Here is an 18,435-nt window from a genome sequence, read left to right as displayed (position 1 = left end):
AAGTCACAAGTAGGAAGAGTCTTCCAAGAGGAAGTTGTGTAGTGGCTTCCGAACCAAGTTTTGCTCTTGTCTTCCCCTCGAAGATATTCCATTTCTAGAAATTTGAGAAATTTTCATTAAGTTTTTGTTGGTAGAAATACATTTTCAGTAATCAATTCCAAACAAAACCGTTGACCCAAGGGAAACAAATGGTATACTTGACCTTCAAGAAAACGAGTAAGAAGAGCCAGGAGGGAACTAGCTAGTTTCTCTCATTCAAAAGGAAACAACGGTCGTCTTAAATTTCATTTCCATTTTAATTATTTAAATATAAAAAATAAAACTTTGACGGTTTCGATTGATTGAGACAGAAGTATCGGTCGATGAGGATATGAGCAGTTAGGGAAGAGAACAAAATGAAGCCTCCGTTTAGACCGAGCTTACTGCTTCTCGCATTTGTTAGGGTTCCAATGTTTCCCCTTCTTCTCCTCTGCAAACATTTCTGATTCGATCTTTCTTTTTGATTGAAGATCAAACTTCCTAGTTGGTGAACTAGATTCGTTTTTCTTTTGTTCGTTAATCCCATTTATCTAAAAGTGGTTGCAGTAATTCTGTTTGAAAAGTTGTTTCTTTTCCCACATCTGATAGAAGATCCATTTGTGTGCAATTACTTTTGATTTGCAAAGGGAATAAATCGAAGCTTCCAATTTGATCGACAAGCTCCGTGTGTCCTCCGTGTTTCCATCGAGTATTGGGGCTTTTTAGTCCATCACTCCCTTCCGTCAAGCTCTGTAGTAGAAGATGATAAAGAGAGAGAAAGGAAACAGATTGATAGCAGAGATGGGGTTGAGTAAAGATGAGAAATCGAGAAGGCTTTTGAGAGGTTTGAAAACCTTATTCGTCTTGGTGACGATGTTGATTTCTCTCATCATTTTCTCTGCTCCTGTAGTCCTTGTCATAGCAGATGCGCTTCTTCCTTCTGCAATTCTCTCTACTTCACTTCCTCTTTCATTTGGGACTTTCTCTTCTTATCTTAGAAGTTACGATTTCCGTTACTCTCTTATCGATATCCCTCTCATCTCCATCGCCCGATCAGCGGTGATCATATGTAAGAATTGAATCATCTCAAGCACAAATTCTGCTTCTAAATTAGTTAAATTTTCAATTTTTTTTTTTATTGAAATTAGTGTTTGATTGTTGCAGGTTCTTATTATTTCTGTGATGGGCCAAGGCTTTCTCGGGGGCCATACTTGGGGGTTACAGCTCTGTCTTCGTTGCTGTCTCTGATCTTTGTTTCGTTTAAGGCTTCTTATGTCTTTGATGGATCAAGTAGCAGTGGAAGTGATGGAGAAGGTTATCACAGAGTAATGGTAATGGCGCTGTTCATTTGCTCTCTGGCTTTGGGGGTTTCTCACGCAGTCGTCGCCTACAGGACTAGTTGCAGGGAAAGAAGAAAAATGCTTGTTTACAAAATTGACATTGAAGCGGTAAGCGATTTATCTATTCCCTCTTTTCTCCTTTGGGACCTTTTTGGAATTTCATAAGAAGTAATATATACACTATACACAATCTTTACGCGCTTTTCGTACTTTTAATACTTTTCACACGGTGAAGAGATACCCTGAACTTCACTTTTGGTTGTTGGATGGAACTTATGAAGCTCCCAAAATCATTTCAACCTTCCCACAATAGGGGTGCAATCATCATTGTTGATGGTTGAAATGTCACCACTGTGTGAAGAAAACCTAAAAACTTTCTTGGAAAATTAGGTTTCCATAAGTAGATATGGGCACGAGTTGGGCCGAGGATCGGTTGCTCTGATAACTATTACGATCTTAAAAGAACTCAACCCTATAAACCGACTTACAAGGTGAAGAGATCCAAAACTATATCAATCCACATCAATTTTCATAGGAAATCGATGTGGGATCAGTCTCCATAAGTTGATATGGGATTGTAACAGTTTGATTTTTCTTATTGGGTCATGTACTCTATTCATAGATAAAAACATTACTCGGTCGAACAATGTTTGGCTCACCCAACTCACCAGGTAGGTTTTCATTCAAAAAAAAGGTAGAAGTTTTGGGGGGGGGTGTTGGGGAGGGTTTCCCATCATGTAAGAGGAATTTCCCCTTGCCACACCATTCACACGGGGAGAAAAGGTCTTGTTGAAGGGCTCACATTATCAAGGAGGAGAAAGAGTGTCAATAAAGAGTTACATAGTTCGGATATATGAGGAGACATGAAGGATTATCACCATGGTTTCAAGTATTGGTCTCGTATCGATTATATCGGATTAGTATCGGCTGAGACCGATCCCCTAAATCCATGATTCTTATAATGTTGGTGTGGGAATCTTTCGATACATAAAGATACGAATCGATTGATATGATACAAACGGCAAAGAAACCCCGTCACTGCAGGGCGTGTCATAGCGTAGCAACTTTGCGATCGCAACAGTTAGAATTGGTGATTTCTACCCAAAAAAAAAAAAAATAGTCAGAATTGGTGATCTCCGCCAAAAGATATACTTAAATAATGCCCATGTCGGCCAGCATTTTTTACCTGTCAGATTAACTGTATTTGCGGTTAGCGTCTAGTGTTGGGAGTTGGGGCCCACATTGTGCACAACCTCCTCCTGTCCCGACGGCGACGGCCATTCTCGCTTCTCTACCACGTGATCACGTGAAGATTGGCAATGTAACGAATGGAGTTCTCTTTTATTTATCGTTAAAGTTTTTTTTTCTGTTTGGGTAAAAAGGTCGGTGGAAAGTTTGTCAAATGGAAACGTGGATTCCCAACTTCCACCACTCATGTGGGGCCCAGAAGATAAGTCATGGGCCACTGCTTCATATCAAAGAATAAAGTGCTGAGGTAGCATTGGTTAATAAGCCAATGACACGTTCGTTTGGTGGGTGGGTATTGTATATACACTTAGACCATAGGGTTGAAAAGGTTGGAATAATCTTACGTGGATTCATGATTAATGAGTCATCATATGCTTATGGACAGATTAGAGATGAATAGGTATATGTCTCATTCCTACTTTATATGCTTCTTTTTTAATTTTGACCAATGGCTGATACATCTGAGTCGCATAGTGGTTAGATATGAATTAGCTAGATATATGGATATGAAGAAAGTTTTCGTCACCAAGGATGAAATTGAAGCTAGAATTTGATCTAAATTGATGTGATCTTGTGATTAGACTCCTAATTAGTGAATTTTGATTCATTGTGGATAAAAAGAATTAAATATTGGAGTATTATTATTTTTTATACTTCTTATTTTATGATGTTCGATGAATCATTTGTACGATTCTTGGGTCCCATTCAACCACCAGAGCCTTTGAATGAAGAGATTGTATCTTCTCTACAGGTGAAGAGAAACGGGGTCTTTTCATGAATTAGGTTTAAATTGTTTTCAATGGAGTTGACAAATAGATAAAAAGTTGTTTGAGCTGATTTTGACATTTATAATAATGGTCCATCAATGCTTCTATAAAGAATGATAGTGTAAATTAGGGGGCTAAATAAAACTATAGTGAAAATGACAAGGTGAGCTGGGGATAAAACTTGACTGGGTTGAGTTCACACCCGCCTCCCAACCACCCGCCCTCCCCCAAAAAAAAAAAAAAATGATGGTAGCAAGAGAATTTTCTTTGGAAAAAGTCACAATCATTTCTTGATTAAAAAACTTATCTTCCCTGATCTTCTGATTGGGTCTTTTATTTTTGTAAAGAAAAATTTCCTACAATATTATTAGTGTATTATCACCCTTTCACATTAGTTTTTTTTTTTTTACCATGTGGATCCTATGTGAATGATAGCATTCTTCGCGCCACCGTTGCTATAGCATCGTGGGGATCTCTCTCTCTCTCTCTCTCTCTCTCTCTCTCAAATATTTTAGATAAAAGAATACTTGATTGTTTAGAATTTGGATAATCAAATATAGTCAAATGCGAGTTTAAATTTTAATGATTATAATTAAACTTATAGCAGTGGTAAACCTCCCCCAATCTAAAGCATTAATAGTTGTACTACAAATTAGGAAAGAATTTTACTAACATTTCCCTAAGAAAAAAGAATTAGAAAAACTATTATAGTAATCAATAGAAATTATTCAATTCAATATCAGTTTCAGTATGACTAGGCAGGAGTTGCTCCTAAGCTGGTTTTCTTTAATAAAATTCTCTTTCTTTGACCAAAAAAAAAAAAAAGTTTCAGTGTGATGCAATCAGTGACGTTTACGTTCAAAGTTCAAACTGAGAGTTCCAGAAGAGAAATAAGAAATAAAAATAAATAAAAAATAAAAAACCCACATGTTAAGGGGAAGGGGTAGTTTGTAGACTTCACAACCCCATGTGAGGCAATGAAACAGCACGAATCAACCCAATTCTATGGTATTGAGAATTATCAGAATTGGTAGAAATGAGAATTGAAATTGAATAAAAATGTGTCCATAGTACTTATATTCTTGAAGCATAACAAATATTTGTGGCTATTTGTTCAGATTACTGCTTGCAACAAAGGATTCCCAGTGTACCAAAAAATCCGACCAGACGAAAGTGAAGTAAAGCTGCGAATCGGTGTTGGGTTAGGGAAGATGCTTCCCTAGCTTCAAATCATTCGAAGAAAATTGGATGGTGGATGCAAGAGACAAAGAGTCCGGCCGCCACCCAGAATGCTTATACTACATATACCAGTTTGTATTATAGTGTTGAGCAATCTGTATGTGTATATTTTATATATATGTATAGTTCATACCAAAAAATGCAAAGCATTAATTTGGTCTTGAACTTTAAAATCTACCAATAGTGTACCTTAATTTACATGATCATGCTCAGCAATCAACTCACTTAAGCCAATGTTAAAATGGAACCAACATGATGGAATTAACATCCATTTCCATCCAAATTATGGTAACCAAAACATGTCAGCTAGATCCAAACATTTCCCTTATATAGTGTAAGAGATCAAGAGAAAATGATGGTCAAAGACACGAATAAAAGAAATACGCAAAATTAAGATAGATTTATGTGCTTCAATTTCTTGGTCTATAGTTGCACAGGCGAAGATAAGATCAATAATTTACTATACAGTGTAAATTGCATAAATAATAGTAGCTCACTAATACTCAATACCCACATACACTCAAATGAGTACATTCTTTTTTTTTTTGGTGGCTAACAAATGATATTTAGGCCTTTGGCCTCACTAGTCCCACATGCACCCAAATGAGTACATTCACTTGTCCCTGAGGCCCCATTTATTTGCCAGAGAAAAGTGGAAAGAGTGTAAAGGGTTAGAAATTACATATTCCCCCATAACAGATAGAATTCATCATCATAAACAATAGGACCTAAATTCACATAAAAAAAAAAAAAAAAAAAAAAAAAACAACAACAACAACGACAATTGGGCCTAAATGGTTCTCTCCCTCCCTTTTATATGGAGGTGCCTAGAAAAAATAGTATTCACTAATAGTACTATGTGGACCCATGTGTGGGACCCATTTTCTGTCAAAGTTGACTTAGTGTAGGTGTCGTCACACACGTTTCGTCCGCATTTGATGCAACAATTGACTTTGCTTCTCATCTTTTACTATTTTTTTTTAATCGTTCATCGAAGTGATCATTAATGGTGTCTTTAACACACCAATGAGGTTGGTAACCTAGTGGTGAAAATGCCCTCAACCCATCATTACCATGGAACACCTTTTTCATTTACCCAAAAAAAAAAAAAGGTGTCTTCAACACAGATCAAATGCTGCACCTTTCTCCACAAAATGTCAACGAAAAAAACTCAATTTTGGTGGGCTGTTTCATTGGTGTGTCACATAAGTCTCCATCTCCTTAGACAACTAGTTTTTTAGAGTCATCATCTCCATTATTCCTGGACAATGCTTGAGAGATAAATTAGGGTTGGGTTATCATCCTCAATTTTAACATCAACATTCTTTATATATATATATATATATATTTATATATTTTAATTCATTAATATATTTCTTAATAGGCGTATCTTCCTTCAGCCAAAGGTGTATAAAGTTCTTTTGTTCTAGAAATAACCTATTGGTGAGAGACTTGGTCTTTATCTTCAATGAACTTTATTGCAAACAACTCGCATTTTCTCAGAAGTGCCTTTCATAAGTATCTAAATCAACTAAACGTACATTTTAACATGTCATAAACTATAAACTGAAACTGATTTTACCATGAAATTTATCGATTTTATATCTTTGCATGCATCTTCAAAAAACTCCATCCAAAACTTAGATTAGCATTAATACCAGTTTGTTATGACATGATCGATAATTGAAGTTAAGAGATAAAAGAAAAAATGATGGTAAAAGACATAAGTTGACACACACACAAAAACAAGACAGATTTACGTGATTCAACCTTTGTCTTACATCCAAAGGTTAAGATAGGGTCGAGAATTCACCATAGAGTGAATTGTACAACTATCACTATCAAAATTCCCGCAACTCAAGTACACTCATTCCTCTCTACAAATTGTCCTTTTCTGATTCCTCATAATAAAACTAAACAAGAGAGAGTAGGTACTATCTCTAAACTGTCCTCTCCCTTCCCTTTATATGGAGGTATCAACATTTGGTTCCTCTATAGACTTCGGATTGTGACAATCTTCAACAACTCTCCAACCTCCCGCATGCATGCATGAGGCTGCATGCACCCCGGTATTAGGCTACTTGCATGTGAGAGGTTGAAGGTAAGTTCGAGAGAAAATCATTGAAGATGATCCAAATCCGTGTACTTCGCATCATGCATGCATGTGGCTGGTCCTCAAGATCCACCCCTTCCCTTTTAACTGTTCAGTGAAGTCATCATTCATGATGTTTTCAAACAGATTACACTGCTGCACTGCTTTGTCACAAAATGTCAAAGAAAGAACTCAATAGTGGCGCTCTGTTTTCAATCACAAGTCATGGTTGGGCTTTCACCATTGAGTGCCCACATGACGGGCTACTAACATCATTTCAACTCTGTTTTCAATTCCTGCTGCCTAATCAACAAAAACACCTACCTTGTTCCCAAATTTTCATCTCTCCCTCTCTCTTTTCAAATCCTATTTTCAACGGATAATTTTTCACACTGAAATCTTGAGCTGCATATTCAAACAAGACATGGACTATATTGGAAATTAGACCAAACGAATTGACACTGCTGAGTATATGGTCAATTTGGATCACACATGGTCAGAAAGATTTACATAAGTCAATCACAAGTTGTACAGGGATTACATACATGACTGGTTAATAAGTAGGCCAAGAAAAATAAGAAAACAGAATGTAACATATTCAACAGCGTCTGGTTAAGATCACAATTAGCTAATAAGGATTGTTGCAGTAGCAAAAATGATCAATCGGAGTGGATTCCACCCATGAATGTCCGTGGATCAGGGCAATTTCCAGAAAACTGCGCCTGAGAGAAGTCGAAACCAGGGTTCTGCAAGCAGATAACTCAGTTAGCACAAAGTAGAGGCAGAATAAGGAGAAATGTTACATATGAAGAAACAAGTGTTCCAGGATTTCAGGAGACAAACATAAACAAAATGTGCCATCCCCCGGATGGAATACAGCACAGAAGGACATAAACAAAGTGTTCATGTTTCCCAATGTACAAACTTCTACCATGTTGAGAGGAATGCTAGAAACATTGTGATAGAAACCCCTTTCCTCACTTTTCTTATTTTTCCTAGTGTTGAAAAAAAAATCTTCTTCCCTCACTTTCTCCCTTCCCAGTTCCCACTTCCAAATAAAGCAACAATGCAGCCTTTCGATTTCTTCCTCACAAGGCACAACATATTCATCCACAAGTACACGTAAGGCAAGGAAACAAGAACAAAGCAAACCAAAGGACCATATACTTCTTCTAACAGTGTCTTCTCAAGGATACGCTTGATTGAATTACTATAAGAAGATTTCAGCTTGTGGCAGGACTGTATTCCATGTTTTCATAAAATCTCCCACCATGTACCAAAAAGTAATAACGAAATTCAATTCACCATCTTTGCCCATAAGTTCATAGATGACATATGCTGAAATATTGCATTTGTCTGCCTAACACCCTTTAGAAATACATAAAAAAAGGTCTGATAAACTGAACATCATGATTCAACATAAAAGAACAATAAATCCATGTACTTGAATGTGAACCCCATAAAAAATAGTTTAGGCCATATGGGAAGCATGGGATGTCTTCAGCATATAATAAAATGAAAATATCTGAAAAGTTAGGAACCACGACATAAACAGAATCAAGGGCACAAGCTATCTTGGGGAGACTCAAAATAAAGTCCATGCTTAGATGAAATAATAGTGAAATAGGCAAAGGGTGTATAAACCTGTATTTTGTGATTGATCCTTTGCAAGTTGGCACATTGTACGCCTCTTTACCCATCTATAAATTTTTTATCATACATTCGGCCAATATCATCTGCCATCTCCCCCACCCCCCCCCCACCCCCCAAAAAAAAAAAAAAAAATTTCCCCTCAAAAACGATTATAAAATCACTTATCAAAACGGGAGAGGAGGGTGGAAAAAGAGGACCACCAATTTCACTTCATGTAGCTACCAGATAATTTGCTAAAAAAATGACCCTTCAGCATTCAATTTGAATACCTTTGAATAATTAATCATCATAAACAGAAAAAACGTAGAAGCACTAGCCTGCTGGATTTTATAAATCCTTCAAACATGGCTGAGATATGGATCGTGACTAGTTATCAACTCCTCAAAACACAATACTTGTGCTAATGAGGAAGGCCAACTGCATGCCTCAGCCATATTGTTGCATTGTCTCAATTTATTTTACCGCAATGTTGCTAATTTTTTTATGAATTCACGTACCATGATGCTTTATGATAGACAAAATACATGATGAAAGGCCTATGCACCAAAGAGTGTCACCAATGCTGCAATGCACAAACTAAATGTAGAATTCTCAATTACATATGAAATAGCACTACTTTCCATAAATTAAATTGCAAGTCTGTAATCTTTGTTAAGATTTAAGAACATCTCAATCCTATCATAGAATGCATCTCATTCCACTATAATGATCTTATAAAAAACAGGCCCAGTCCTAGCATATGAAGCAACATGCTACACTACAAAATCTAGTCATAGACATGCCAGAACCCTAGGGCATGAATCAGAATGAACCCGAATCCGATTTCTTACCAATCAACCGGAATCCATATCCAAATTCCATTCGAGGTCTTTTTCGGGTACAAGGGTTCATATTTATGGATCCAGATAAGACCCAAAATCCTAATGGGGCCCATATACAGGTCAGATTTGGATATTTAAGCATAATTTCGGTTGCTTCCCTAGCAAGTCATGACCTGAGCCCTGACCTGAATTTGTTGAGACATGATTTTGTGTAACCTGAACCAATCATGGAATTGGCTCTAAAATATTATCTAAATTACAGATCTGATTCCTGCATCATCCAGATCCGTACTAGATGGATTCGAACCAGAGTGAATCTGGGGTCCGCCCCGCCCCATTTACTGCACTACGGAATCCTAAAATAAAAGCACAATCAATCCATTGTAAAGATCTTGTCAAAAGAAGTCGACCCTAATAAGAATGCTTCAACTATCAGTTTCCTAATGTATTATTTCTGATCGAAAGATACCCCTTTGCGGCACACTGTAATTGGGTTCATAATAGTACTGAAATTATACTTGTAATGCATATAAAACAAAGTTAAGACCCAAAAAATGGCAACCATCTCCCATCAACAGAGGAATAAAACATTCAATGATTGCCTCCACTTCATCCGATCATACTTCAAACCCTCAGCTACAAAAATATGACCTAAAACACCTAACTGTCGCAAAGAAAGAATCACTCTTACAATTCCCATAAAACTTCTCTTCGTGAAACATCTCCCTGACTTGGTGGTAATGTAAAAAAAACTCATTTTTAGCCTATCCTATACCAGTACCCGTATTGGAGGGTTTTAGGTGTATCATATGTCATTATTGTTGAATCTACTTTAAAAAAACCTTCAAGGTTTTGGGAGGAAAATGTTTGGAGACAACCAACTAGAATGCTTGGAAAGAAACACACATGAAGGCTAAGATGCTGAGGGAAAAAATCGAGTAAAAACAAAAATACCAGAAATCTGGATGTTTAATCTTATATTTTGATACCATGCTTCAACATTACTTCTAGGCTTTGAGTTCCCCAACCCCCCCCCCCCCCCCAAAAAAAAAAAAAAAAGAATTTTCCTAATGAAAAAAATTTAATGGCATTTCAAAGATGTATCAAGTTTCTCATATGCACCAATAACACTATAGGACATTAGAGTACCATATTCCTCAAGTACACATTCTAGACCGATATCGGCAGCATATCAAGCATGTGGCTAGATGTGAGCGTGTTTAAGTATCTGGGTGTGAGGAAACACTAATGAAGAATGAATAAGCAAGAGTAAGAGAGCAACAACCAAAATAATAATTACAGTAAGAAGTATTGGGCCAACCTCTTCTTGGAATCTCTGGAGCATAAGGCGCTTCTGTTCAAGATCAGCTGCGTAAGGATCAAGCTGTCCCTGACCCAATATAGGAGAAGGCCATGTCTGCCCTTTATCTCTCTTCTGCAGAGTTAAGTGCATTATACCATCCTCTGACCACATCATCAAACAATAAAAGTGAGAACAACAACAGTTGATACAAAGGGAAATATATAAAACTTGATAATGCATCAAATGTCTGATAACTGAATCACATTATGGGTATGCTTGCTTAGCAGAGAAATTGAAAAGAAATAAATACCCAGAGTCCAGAATGACGAATCAGTCTTCACCGGGCTGGTAAGGTCATGCTGAAAAACCAAGAAATACAGAGAAAATTACCCAAAAGTTGTCCATAAACAATAGAGGCAAAAATAAATAAATAACTATTAAGAGAGATGATTCTTTAATTTTTACTACTGACGTTAAGATAAGGTGGGTTTCCTTTGATACCAACTTCAACGCGCTGGGACTGTATCTTACAGTAGAATAGCTTTGTAGGGACATTGGGCGGTAGAGTAACATAAATGTTGACCTCCTCAAGCGTTTGATCCCATTCAAAGACCTTCTGACCTGAATTACACAAGTAATGGGAGAAAAAAATTAAAAAATTAAGGAAATAAGAACACCAAGAAATGAAGCAAATAGAAGTAGAGAACTTGAGACGCTCATAAACAAAAATCTAAAAGGTGGAATCGATAGATTGAAAGTTGAAACCCTAGAATCGAATAATATCCACTTGGATGGGATTAGAAAAGATATAATCATCGTTTAAAAGAAAAAAAAAATGCCCACGTAATTGTTTTTATACGAAGGAAGCGAGCGAGAGAGAGAGAGAAGTGACCTCCATGGATGAAGCTGTGACGCTTCTCTGGTGCCAACTTCTCTGCCATGTTTCTGATTCCGGGTTCCAAGTTCCAACTCCTTTGCGTCTCAAGTCTTCCAGACTACGGAGCCTTTCGAATTCGACGCACAGGAATCAAATGAAGGGAAGCAATCTACCATATCATAGGATTTGTAAACGACAATAAATCCACGGCCCACCCTTCGGTTAGACCAGATAAAATCTCGGGCCAATGTAAGCATCCAGCAACTCGCATAGATGCGGAACGGGGCCGGTCCGAACCCAAGACACCTCTCCAGCTACATCTGACGGTTGGGAGTCCCTTGGGATGGGACCTGGATCCTTTCCAGTGCCCCAGGGCTAACAGCGTACATTGGATGGTTGGAAGCACCCATCGGATGCACACTGGGTGCACTGTAGAAGATATGGTCCCCTTCGGATGCATGTCTAGTTGCTGAGGTATGTATCCAAAATACATACAATCAGTCGTCTGATGTAGGGTGTCAATGGACCAAGTGTGCTGGGTTTTTCTCTTAACTCAACCCAACTTTGCCCAACCCTAGGTCGGGTTGGGATATCTCAACCTAGGCCCAAGCCTGTTGGGTTTAGCATAACCCAGTCCAGCCCTGATGGAACCTGATTGGGTCTGACTTAACCCAATCTAGCCTAACCCAATACTATTGGTTACTTGGTTGTTTGGTCATGATGCATTGCAGAGGCCAAAGACCAAAGTTTTCATAAATATGTAGGATGTGGGAAATGAAAGACATTTTGCAAAATATTTTTCTACAAGTATCCATTTATAGTTATGAACATATTTATATTATTATATACTTAATACAAATAAGGTTGGGTTGGGTTAGGCACTTGGGCTTGGGTTGAGACTTCAACCCAAGCCCAAGTGCCTAACCCAACCTGGTCTTAGGCCTGAAATCTCAACCTAAGCCCTGTTCGAGCTAGCCGAGCTCTTTTGACAACCCTAATCAGATGTGTACTGGATTCCCAAAGCGACTGGGGAGGATGACCCACATGTCATTTCATATTTGAATGTGATTCCCAAAGCCCAGTTTTAATATAAGGCATTTTCAAACAATTTTTGTTGTTTTAATGATATTCCACCAAAGCCCATCTTCCTAAAATGGCCCATAAAATCACACTTGGGAATGAATAGATTTGAGGAAAAGAGCCCAATGTGAGGACGGTCCATTACTTTATTATGGATAGCCGGATCCCTAAAACCAAGTCCACCATGGTCCTTTGATTGGGAAAATTTCGTCGAGCCAATGAAATGAGTGGCCTCCTATTTGGTTCGATCATGCAATGACACTGGGAGTTTAAGGGGGTGTTTGGTTTGGTAAATCAAATGGTGTATGTATCGGATATGGATGTCAGTCTTTCGATGGACATTCTTCTGAATTATGTTTCTTGTTGAAAAACCGTTTGGTTGCCTTAAGTCTAGAACATGTTTCTTACCGAAAAACCGTTTGGTTACCCTAAATCTCTATGGTGATTCATACTGTAAAACTGTTTGGTTATCCTAAATCTGTGTCATGATTCTTACTGTAAAATTGTTTGGTTACCCTAATCCTATGCAGTGATTCTTCATATAAAATTGTTTAATTAAACATAAGAGTGGTGAAGTAAAAAATTGTAACATTTTTTTATTATTTTTTATTTATTTTTAAAATACCAATGGTAGTACTTGATCCAATCCCTAACCCATGAACAAAAAAGTGACCACTCTTGAGAAAATTTTATAAGAACTATGAGGAGCATCATGCTTGCCGTGTTTTTAGAAGGATCTCAGCATGGGGATGAGATTATCTTTTTGATCATTTATGGCCCCTTCTACAAAGTTTCGATATGCTCTCCAGCTCATTATTTTAAAGCTCCTGAATACAATACTGAATAATATTTGCATAGAGAATCAGTTTATTTGGGTGGTTTTTTTTGTTGTTGCAAAAGATGCAACTATTAGTAGCGATTATTTCGAACAGAAAAGGAGGAGGTATGGCCAATTGGCGTTAAAATGATTTTTCGTCATTCCTTCCTGATACAAAGAATCAAATGGAAGGAATTCAAGATCATTTGATCAACCGAAGAGTTCAAAGATCGGATTTTTATCAAAGTCAATGGTTTGGGAGTATGAAGGCCATTCATTGTACAGAAGTTGATTGGAGAATCAACTAACTCAGAAATCCCTTTAAAAAAAAGAAAAAAATGATACACAGTCGGGGTAATGTAGTGAGGGGGTTGTCTTTCTAAAGCGTATTCCCAATTTCATGCAGATGCCGCTGATTAGTAATTAAGCCAACAATTAAGATAACAAGAAAAAGTTGAAATCACAAAATATAAAATGTAAATTAGCTGTTAAATGGTCACCAATGAATTTAACAACCATCCCAATACAAACAAGATGAGAACAAACTAATCCAAATCTCAGATCAAAAAATTGAAAGAAAATATCTACAAGTTTCCATATTGGAGATAGTCAGGTTAATGAAGAGAAAAGTACTGAAGGAAGCAAAACAAAGAATGGACTGTTTCCTGCTGATAATCAGAGACTTGGGTGCTAGAGATAAATCCACTACTTTCCACCACATGGTTGGCTGGGGTACAATTTTTAATACCCATATGATCTCACATCTCCTTGCACAATGATCAACATAGGTCTAGTTAGTGGGAATAACTGTTAAATCGATCCCTTTTCTGCTGTTGTTGCTGAAATCAACCCCTTCTCATCTGATGAGATGATGTCTTCATCCTCTATTCCTTCATGTTTGCAAACAAAGAGTCTAATCTCTGAGGCCTCAGTTTAGGAACAACCTTGGCCTGCTGCTGCACACCACATAAATATGCATTATTTGCTTCATACTTTTACCTTCCAATTTCATCACTTCTTTAAAAATTCAAACTTCAGTAATTCTTCATAAAATGGATGGCATATTGAACATTTAAGTCAGGCTGGGGTTTTCCATTTAAACGATTAAGTATCAATACCATACAAAGCTTCCAGCTCTCCATTTATAACTCAGATAAAGCAAGTCAAGTCCAGAATCTAAAACCAGGTGCACACAACTACCTGTTCCAACAAAATAGGAGACATTTACTTACAAAAATAAAAAGGACAATGCATAATCAGGTTCTCTTATATTCTAGGAATCAATGCCAACGAATTCTAAGTATATAATCTAAGATAAAATATAATTAAGGAGAACTTATTGAAGTTCTTATGATACTTCTGTATACGCTTTCATTGCTCTTAAGAGTTAGGCTGCCTTAAAACCCTTGCCCTTTTCTAAATACACGTATAGGATAAAGCTTAAGGTGAATGGCCAACAAAGCCCAATTTTGAATGAGATTGTTCAGGGAGAAATGTAAATGAAATGCCAATATGAAACAGAGAATATGAGAAGCAATAATACCTTAAAAACCTAATCCTACAACTCCATGAAAGAGCTTCTGGTTTTAAAACCTAGCCCTACAACTCCATGAAATCGAAATAGAGAGGTTTGGATTTTAAAAACCAAGATTTCTCTGATGTATCCATTTCTCCCCTAACAGACTTTCCTGCCATCTCAGTTGTTGCTTTGGGGCTGATTATAGTTTTCTGCTCAACCTGCTCCGATAGTGATTGGACACTGGTAGGGCTTCTTGCTTCAGTGCAACTGCTAAATCGTGTGAGGCATTCCTTAAATTATAAGAACAAAGAATTAACACAAAAAGTACTCCAACTTCTGCAACAAAACTATAGCATACAATGGATGCACCTTATATTCAAATGTCTTCCACATGCTAAGGTCACTTCCAGGATAAACCACGAAGCATGCAACAAAACGTGTATCAAGATTTTATCACAAAGAGCTTCTCCAAAGTTAAGTGATATCTATGTTTGGGTCCTTGACCCAAAGTGTCACTTTGTAGCTTGGCCACACTATACTATAAATTCATCAAGTCAGGAAATCCTTATTACTCTGTGAATCAATCATTGGATCTTAATGTGGATATCATATTCTAGAGCCCCTTCCACCAGGCAATTGGGCACTAGAGATTTCATTTGACCTTTTGAGGCATAGTTTTAATAGCTGACCAATGATGAAAACCAAGCAAGTACAATATGGAACACAAGTTTAAGTTCCCCAATTGTGTTTGGACTACTAGATATTAGTTAATTTGAGGAGGTGACATAGGTACAACTGGTAAGTACCTCAAGTTGGCCTGAAACTCATTTAAGTCTACAGAAAGAACTCAACAAATCAACTAAAACAGTACTCAAACATTAGCTCTCAGAGTAACATCTCTGATGATTTGGCCAATTTAATCAAAACAAGAACTCAGTAATCTAGTTTGTTCTGGTACTCTGTTTCTTTTATAGAGGGACTGTTTTCTAGTAAAGTTTTTATAGAGGGACTGTTTTCTAGTAAAGTGAAGGAATCAAATTTAAAAAAATGTATAGATGTTATAAATTTTGTAGGAACAGAACATAAAGGGAGTGTAGAGAATCACTGTGTTGAAACAAACAGAATAAAAATGGACAATATATAGAAAAATTAAACCGCCAAATCTAATGTAGTGTAGGTATGAGGGGGGAGAGGAAAAAACTAGAGCAAGAGAATAGAAAAAACAAACATTCAATTAACCAACTAATCACTACGAAAATAAACTTAAGACACCCATACAAACAAATAAAGAGGAGAATATCACACAAAAGATGCAAATCTAAACACGACTAAGCTTTGGAACAAATTGACCCAAAATTTCCAATAAAATAAAGAAGAACAAATCCTCCATTCCTAACAAACCCAATTTCAAAAATCATGAAATTTTATTTTTGTTTTTAAAAAAGAAGAAGAAGGAAAAAGTTATAAGGTGACCCTTCTAAGAGAAATAAATGTACTTAGAACACTAACACAACAGTTCTCAAATTGAACCAACAAAGATCAACAAGAACATAGATTAGCAGTGGCAACAGATTCCAAAAGAAAAATGTAGTACCTTGAACCTGTCTGCTCTCGAACTCTGAAATCCCAGAAGAACTACTTCCCTGTGATCCTATCGATCCCTGTGACGTCGGCCCTGGATACCCTCTCAAAGCAGCAGCAGCTGAAGCTAAGATACTACCTTTCTCGTTGGCTGTGGCATCAAACCCATGAGGAAGAGCAGCACCTCTTGGAGATGCAGCCCAACTGGGGAACCCCAAACTGTTGCCCCACCGTTGCAGACAATCTATTTGCAACCCTAAATTGCTGTTGTTCTTTGGCCAAAGCAGTAGCAGAAGCGCCCTCGACCTTCCCTTTAAAGTTCATGGCGTTAAGAGCAGTATCGTCTTCCATCCGCTTCTCTTCCTCCACACTTCCCTCCAAAGAGGCTCGATCTCTACCAGCCCTAAAATTCCTCTGTTACTCTGATCTCTTCCTCTTTGCCTCCATCCTCCTCAGACACTATAACTCCTTTCGTTTCCTCCATTCATCTTCCGTTTCAATAGGCAACGAATAGGTTTTGGGCAGAGGCGCAACGGGTTGTGGAGTGACGGCATCATCTTCCCTCGCCAAAAATGTTAACCCAGCAACCAAAGATGTTCGTACGAGTTGCCTCTTCTCCTTAGGGTCTACCCCAAAACAACCACCTAAAACCTATAACTCCATGAAATCGAGAGAGAGAGAGAGAGAGAGAGAGAGAGAGAGAGAGAGAGAGAGAGAGAGATGGAGGGCTTACCAGTCACCAACGGTGGACTCTCGGTGAGAATGGCGCGGTTTGAGAGGTCGCAGGTCGGGGCTTACAGTTTGAGAGGTCACGGGGTGAGTATGTCGCCATTGAGAGGTCGCGGGTTGAGATGTTGCCTCAGAACGTCTTCCCCTTTTTTCTTTTATACTAGGTCGAAAAAACGTTGTTCAAATATGAGTTTAGGTGAACTCAGATTTGAAGCACATCTTTTGTAAAATGATCATTCATGGGAAGTAGGGTGCTCAGATATGAGGGTCATCCTAGTGGAACCAAACAACTCCTAAAATTAAGAATTATCATTCTAAAGAATGTCATCCCAAAGATTTACTGAACCAAACACCCCCTTAACTGTCAAGCATTGCTTATAATTTGTTTTCTTTTGGCCCCATTTGTTTTGAGGGATTGTTGGGGTGGGAGAGTTGTTTAGGTGGGACCACGTGTTGATGGGGTGACAGCCGAGGTGGAAAAGTGAAGGAATATATCTACTTTTTTAATGAGAAAGAAAAGATAAATTAAACCAGAAAGCTTAGTACATCAATGTTTGGATAGGAAATATTAATATTAAATAAACTGTTCATGGTCCCATAAACCAAATAGAACATAAGGAGTACCATGTCGTTGGTAGGCCTGAGCTGAAAGGATGTTAAATTTAGCGTTTCATATATGGCTAAAAGCGTTGATGGTGTGCTCATAGGCCACAGTGTGATACTTTCAAAAAATATTTTTGCTATTTCTTTTGAATTACTCCAAATTTCTCAAGCCTTTCAAATTTTCCTACATCAATCCAAGATGTAGGGCTCTTGCACTTGCCTAAAAAATTTTTCCTATCAACACTTAAGCAGCGGATAATCAGACACATCTCTCATGACAAATGATGCAAAACGCCCAACCTAACTTGTCATTTAAAGTATCATATATGCTCACATGGATTCCACCAAAGAAAAATATGCTTGGATGGACTAATATGGGATAGTTTAAAATGGGGGTAATCAGGAATAGTGCGGTTAGAAGGGGAAGCGATCACCTGTTGTTTTGATGAGGGACCTTGCTAATAATTAAGTCAAGGTTTGGATTTTTTTTTTTTTTTTTTGAAAATAATGTTATTTCTATGTATCCAAATAAAGTGGTAGATAATAATATAATTAAGGAAGAAATTGGAAATATTATTAGCAAGTATCGAACTTGAGTTAAAGAAATACATAATAAAAAAAAGGCGAATAAATAATTCATTACTAAGAGGAAAAATATACAAAGGGAAAGGGGAACCAAAAGGAACAAACCATCAAAGGTGGAACAACAACAAAGATACATCAAGATTTTTTTTTTTGGGGGGGGGGG

General features: G+C 37.4%; 2 protein-coding genes and 1 long non-coding RNA gene across 4 annotated transcripts; 1 reads left to right on the top strand and 2 right to left on the bottom strand.

Annotated features, from left to right (window-relative positions):
• Positions 1 to 385: 385 nt before the first annotated feature.
• On the top strand, positions 386 to 4,846 carry LOC122093441. The gene is made up of 3 exons (XM_042663792.1): positions 386 to 1,087; positions 1,183 to 1,466; positions 4,492 to 4,846. Exons 1-3 carry the CDS (start codon positions 781 to 783, stop codon positions 4,594 to 4,596), a joined length of 696 nt encoding a protein of 231 aa, XP_042519726.1. The 5' UTR covers positions 386 to 780; the 3' UTR covers positions 4,597 to 4,846.
• A 2,270-nt stretch (positions 4,847 to 7,116) lies between these two features.
• LOC122093377 (nudC domain-containing protein 2-like) lies at positions 7,117 to 11,516 on the bottom strand. The gene is made up of 5 exons (XM_042663710.1): positions 11,374 to 11,516; positions 10,954 to 11,102; positions 10,792 to 10,840; positions 10,500 to 10,642; positions 7,117 to 7,450 (listed from the first exon to the last, which is right to left on the bottom strand). Exons 1-5 carry the CDS (start codon positions 11,420 to 11,422, stop codon positions 7,364 to 7,366), a joined length of 477 nt encoding a protein of 158 aa, XP_042519644.1. The 5' UTR covers positions 11,423 to 11,516; the 3' UTR covers positions 7,117 to 7,363.
• A 2,194-nt stretch (positions 11,517 to 13,710) lies between these two features.
• Positions 13,711 to 17,063, bottom strand: LOC122093482. 2 transcript variants are annotated; one of them, XR_006144480.1, is made up of 3 exons: positions 16,369 to 17,063; positions 14,374 to 14,455; positions 13,711 to 14,211 (listed from the first exon to the last, which is right to left on the bottom strand). It is a non-coding gene; the product is annotated as an uncharacterized LOC122093482 (long non-coding RNA). The 2 variants fall into 2 exon arrangements; XR_006144479.1 differs by lacking the exon at positions 14,374 to 14,455.
• Positions 17,064 to 18,435: the final 1,372 nt, after the last annotated feature.

Source organism: Macadamia integrifolia, chromosome 11, assembly GCF_013358625.1.
Source record: "Macadamia integrifolia cultivar HAES 741 chromosome 11, SCU_Mint_v3, whole genome shotgun sequence".
Taxonomy (NCBI): Eukaryota; Viridiplantae; Streptophyta; class Magnoliopsida; order Proteales; family Proteaceae; genus Macadamia; species Macadamia integrifolia.
This window is presented reverse-complemented; position numbering and strand designations above follow the sequence as displayed.

What these genes read in the sequence shown, in the direction of transcription:
- LOC122093377 (XM_042663710.1), bottom strand. Translation starts at nt 11,422, where the DNA reads ATGGCAGAGAAGTTGGCACCAGAGAAGCGTCACAGCTTCATCCATGGA. An exon ending in GAAACCCACCTTATCTTAAC is followed by an intron (nt 10,841 to 10,953) that starts GTCAGTAGTAAA and finishes TTGGTTTTTCAG; the next exon opens with CATGACCTTACCAGCCCGGT. An exon ending in TTCGTCATTCTGGACTCTGG is followed by an intron (nt 10,643 to 10,791) that starts GTATTTATTTCT and finishes TGATGTGGTCAG; the next exon opens with AGGATGGTATAATGCACTTA.
- LOC122093441 (XM_042663792.1), top strand. Translation starts at nt 781, where the DNA reads ATGATAAAGAGAGAGAAAGGAAACAGATTGATAGCAGAGATGGGGTTG. An exon ending in CCGATCAGCGGTGATCATAT is followed by an intron (nt 1,088 to 1,182) that starts GTAAGAATTGAA and finishes TGATTGTTGCAG; the next exon opens with GTTCTTATTATTTCTGTGAT. An exon ending in ACAAAATTGACATTGAAGCG is followed by an intron (nt 1,467 to 4,491) that starts GTAAGCGATTTA and finishes CTATTTGTTCAG; the next exon opens with ATTACTGCTTGCAACAAAGG.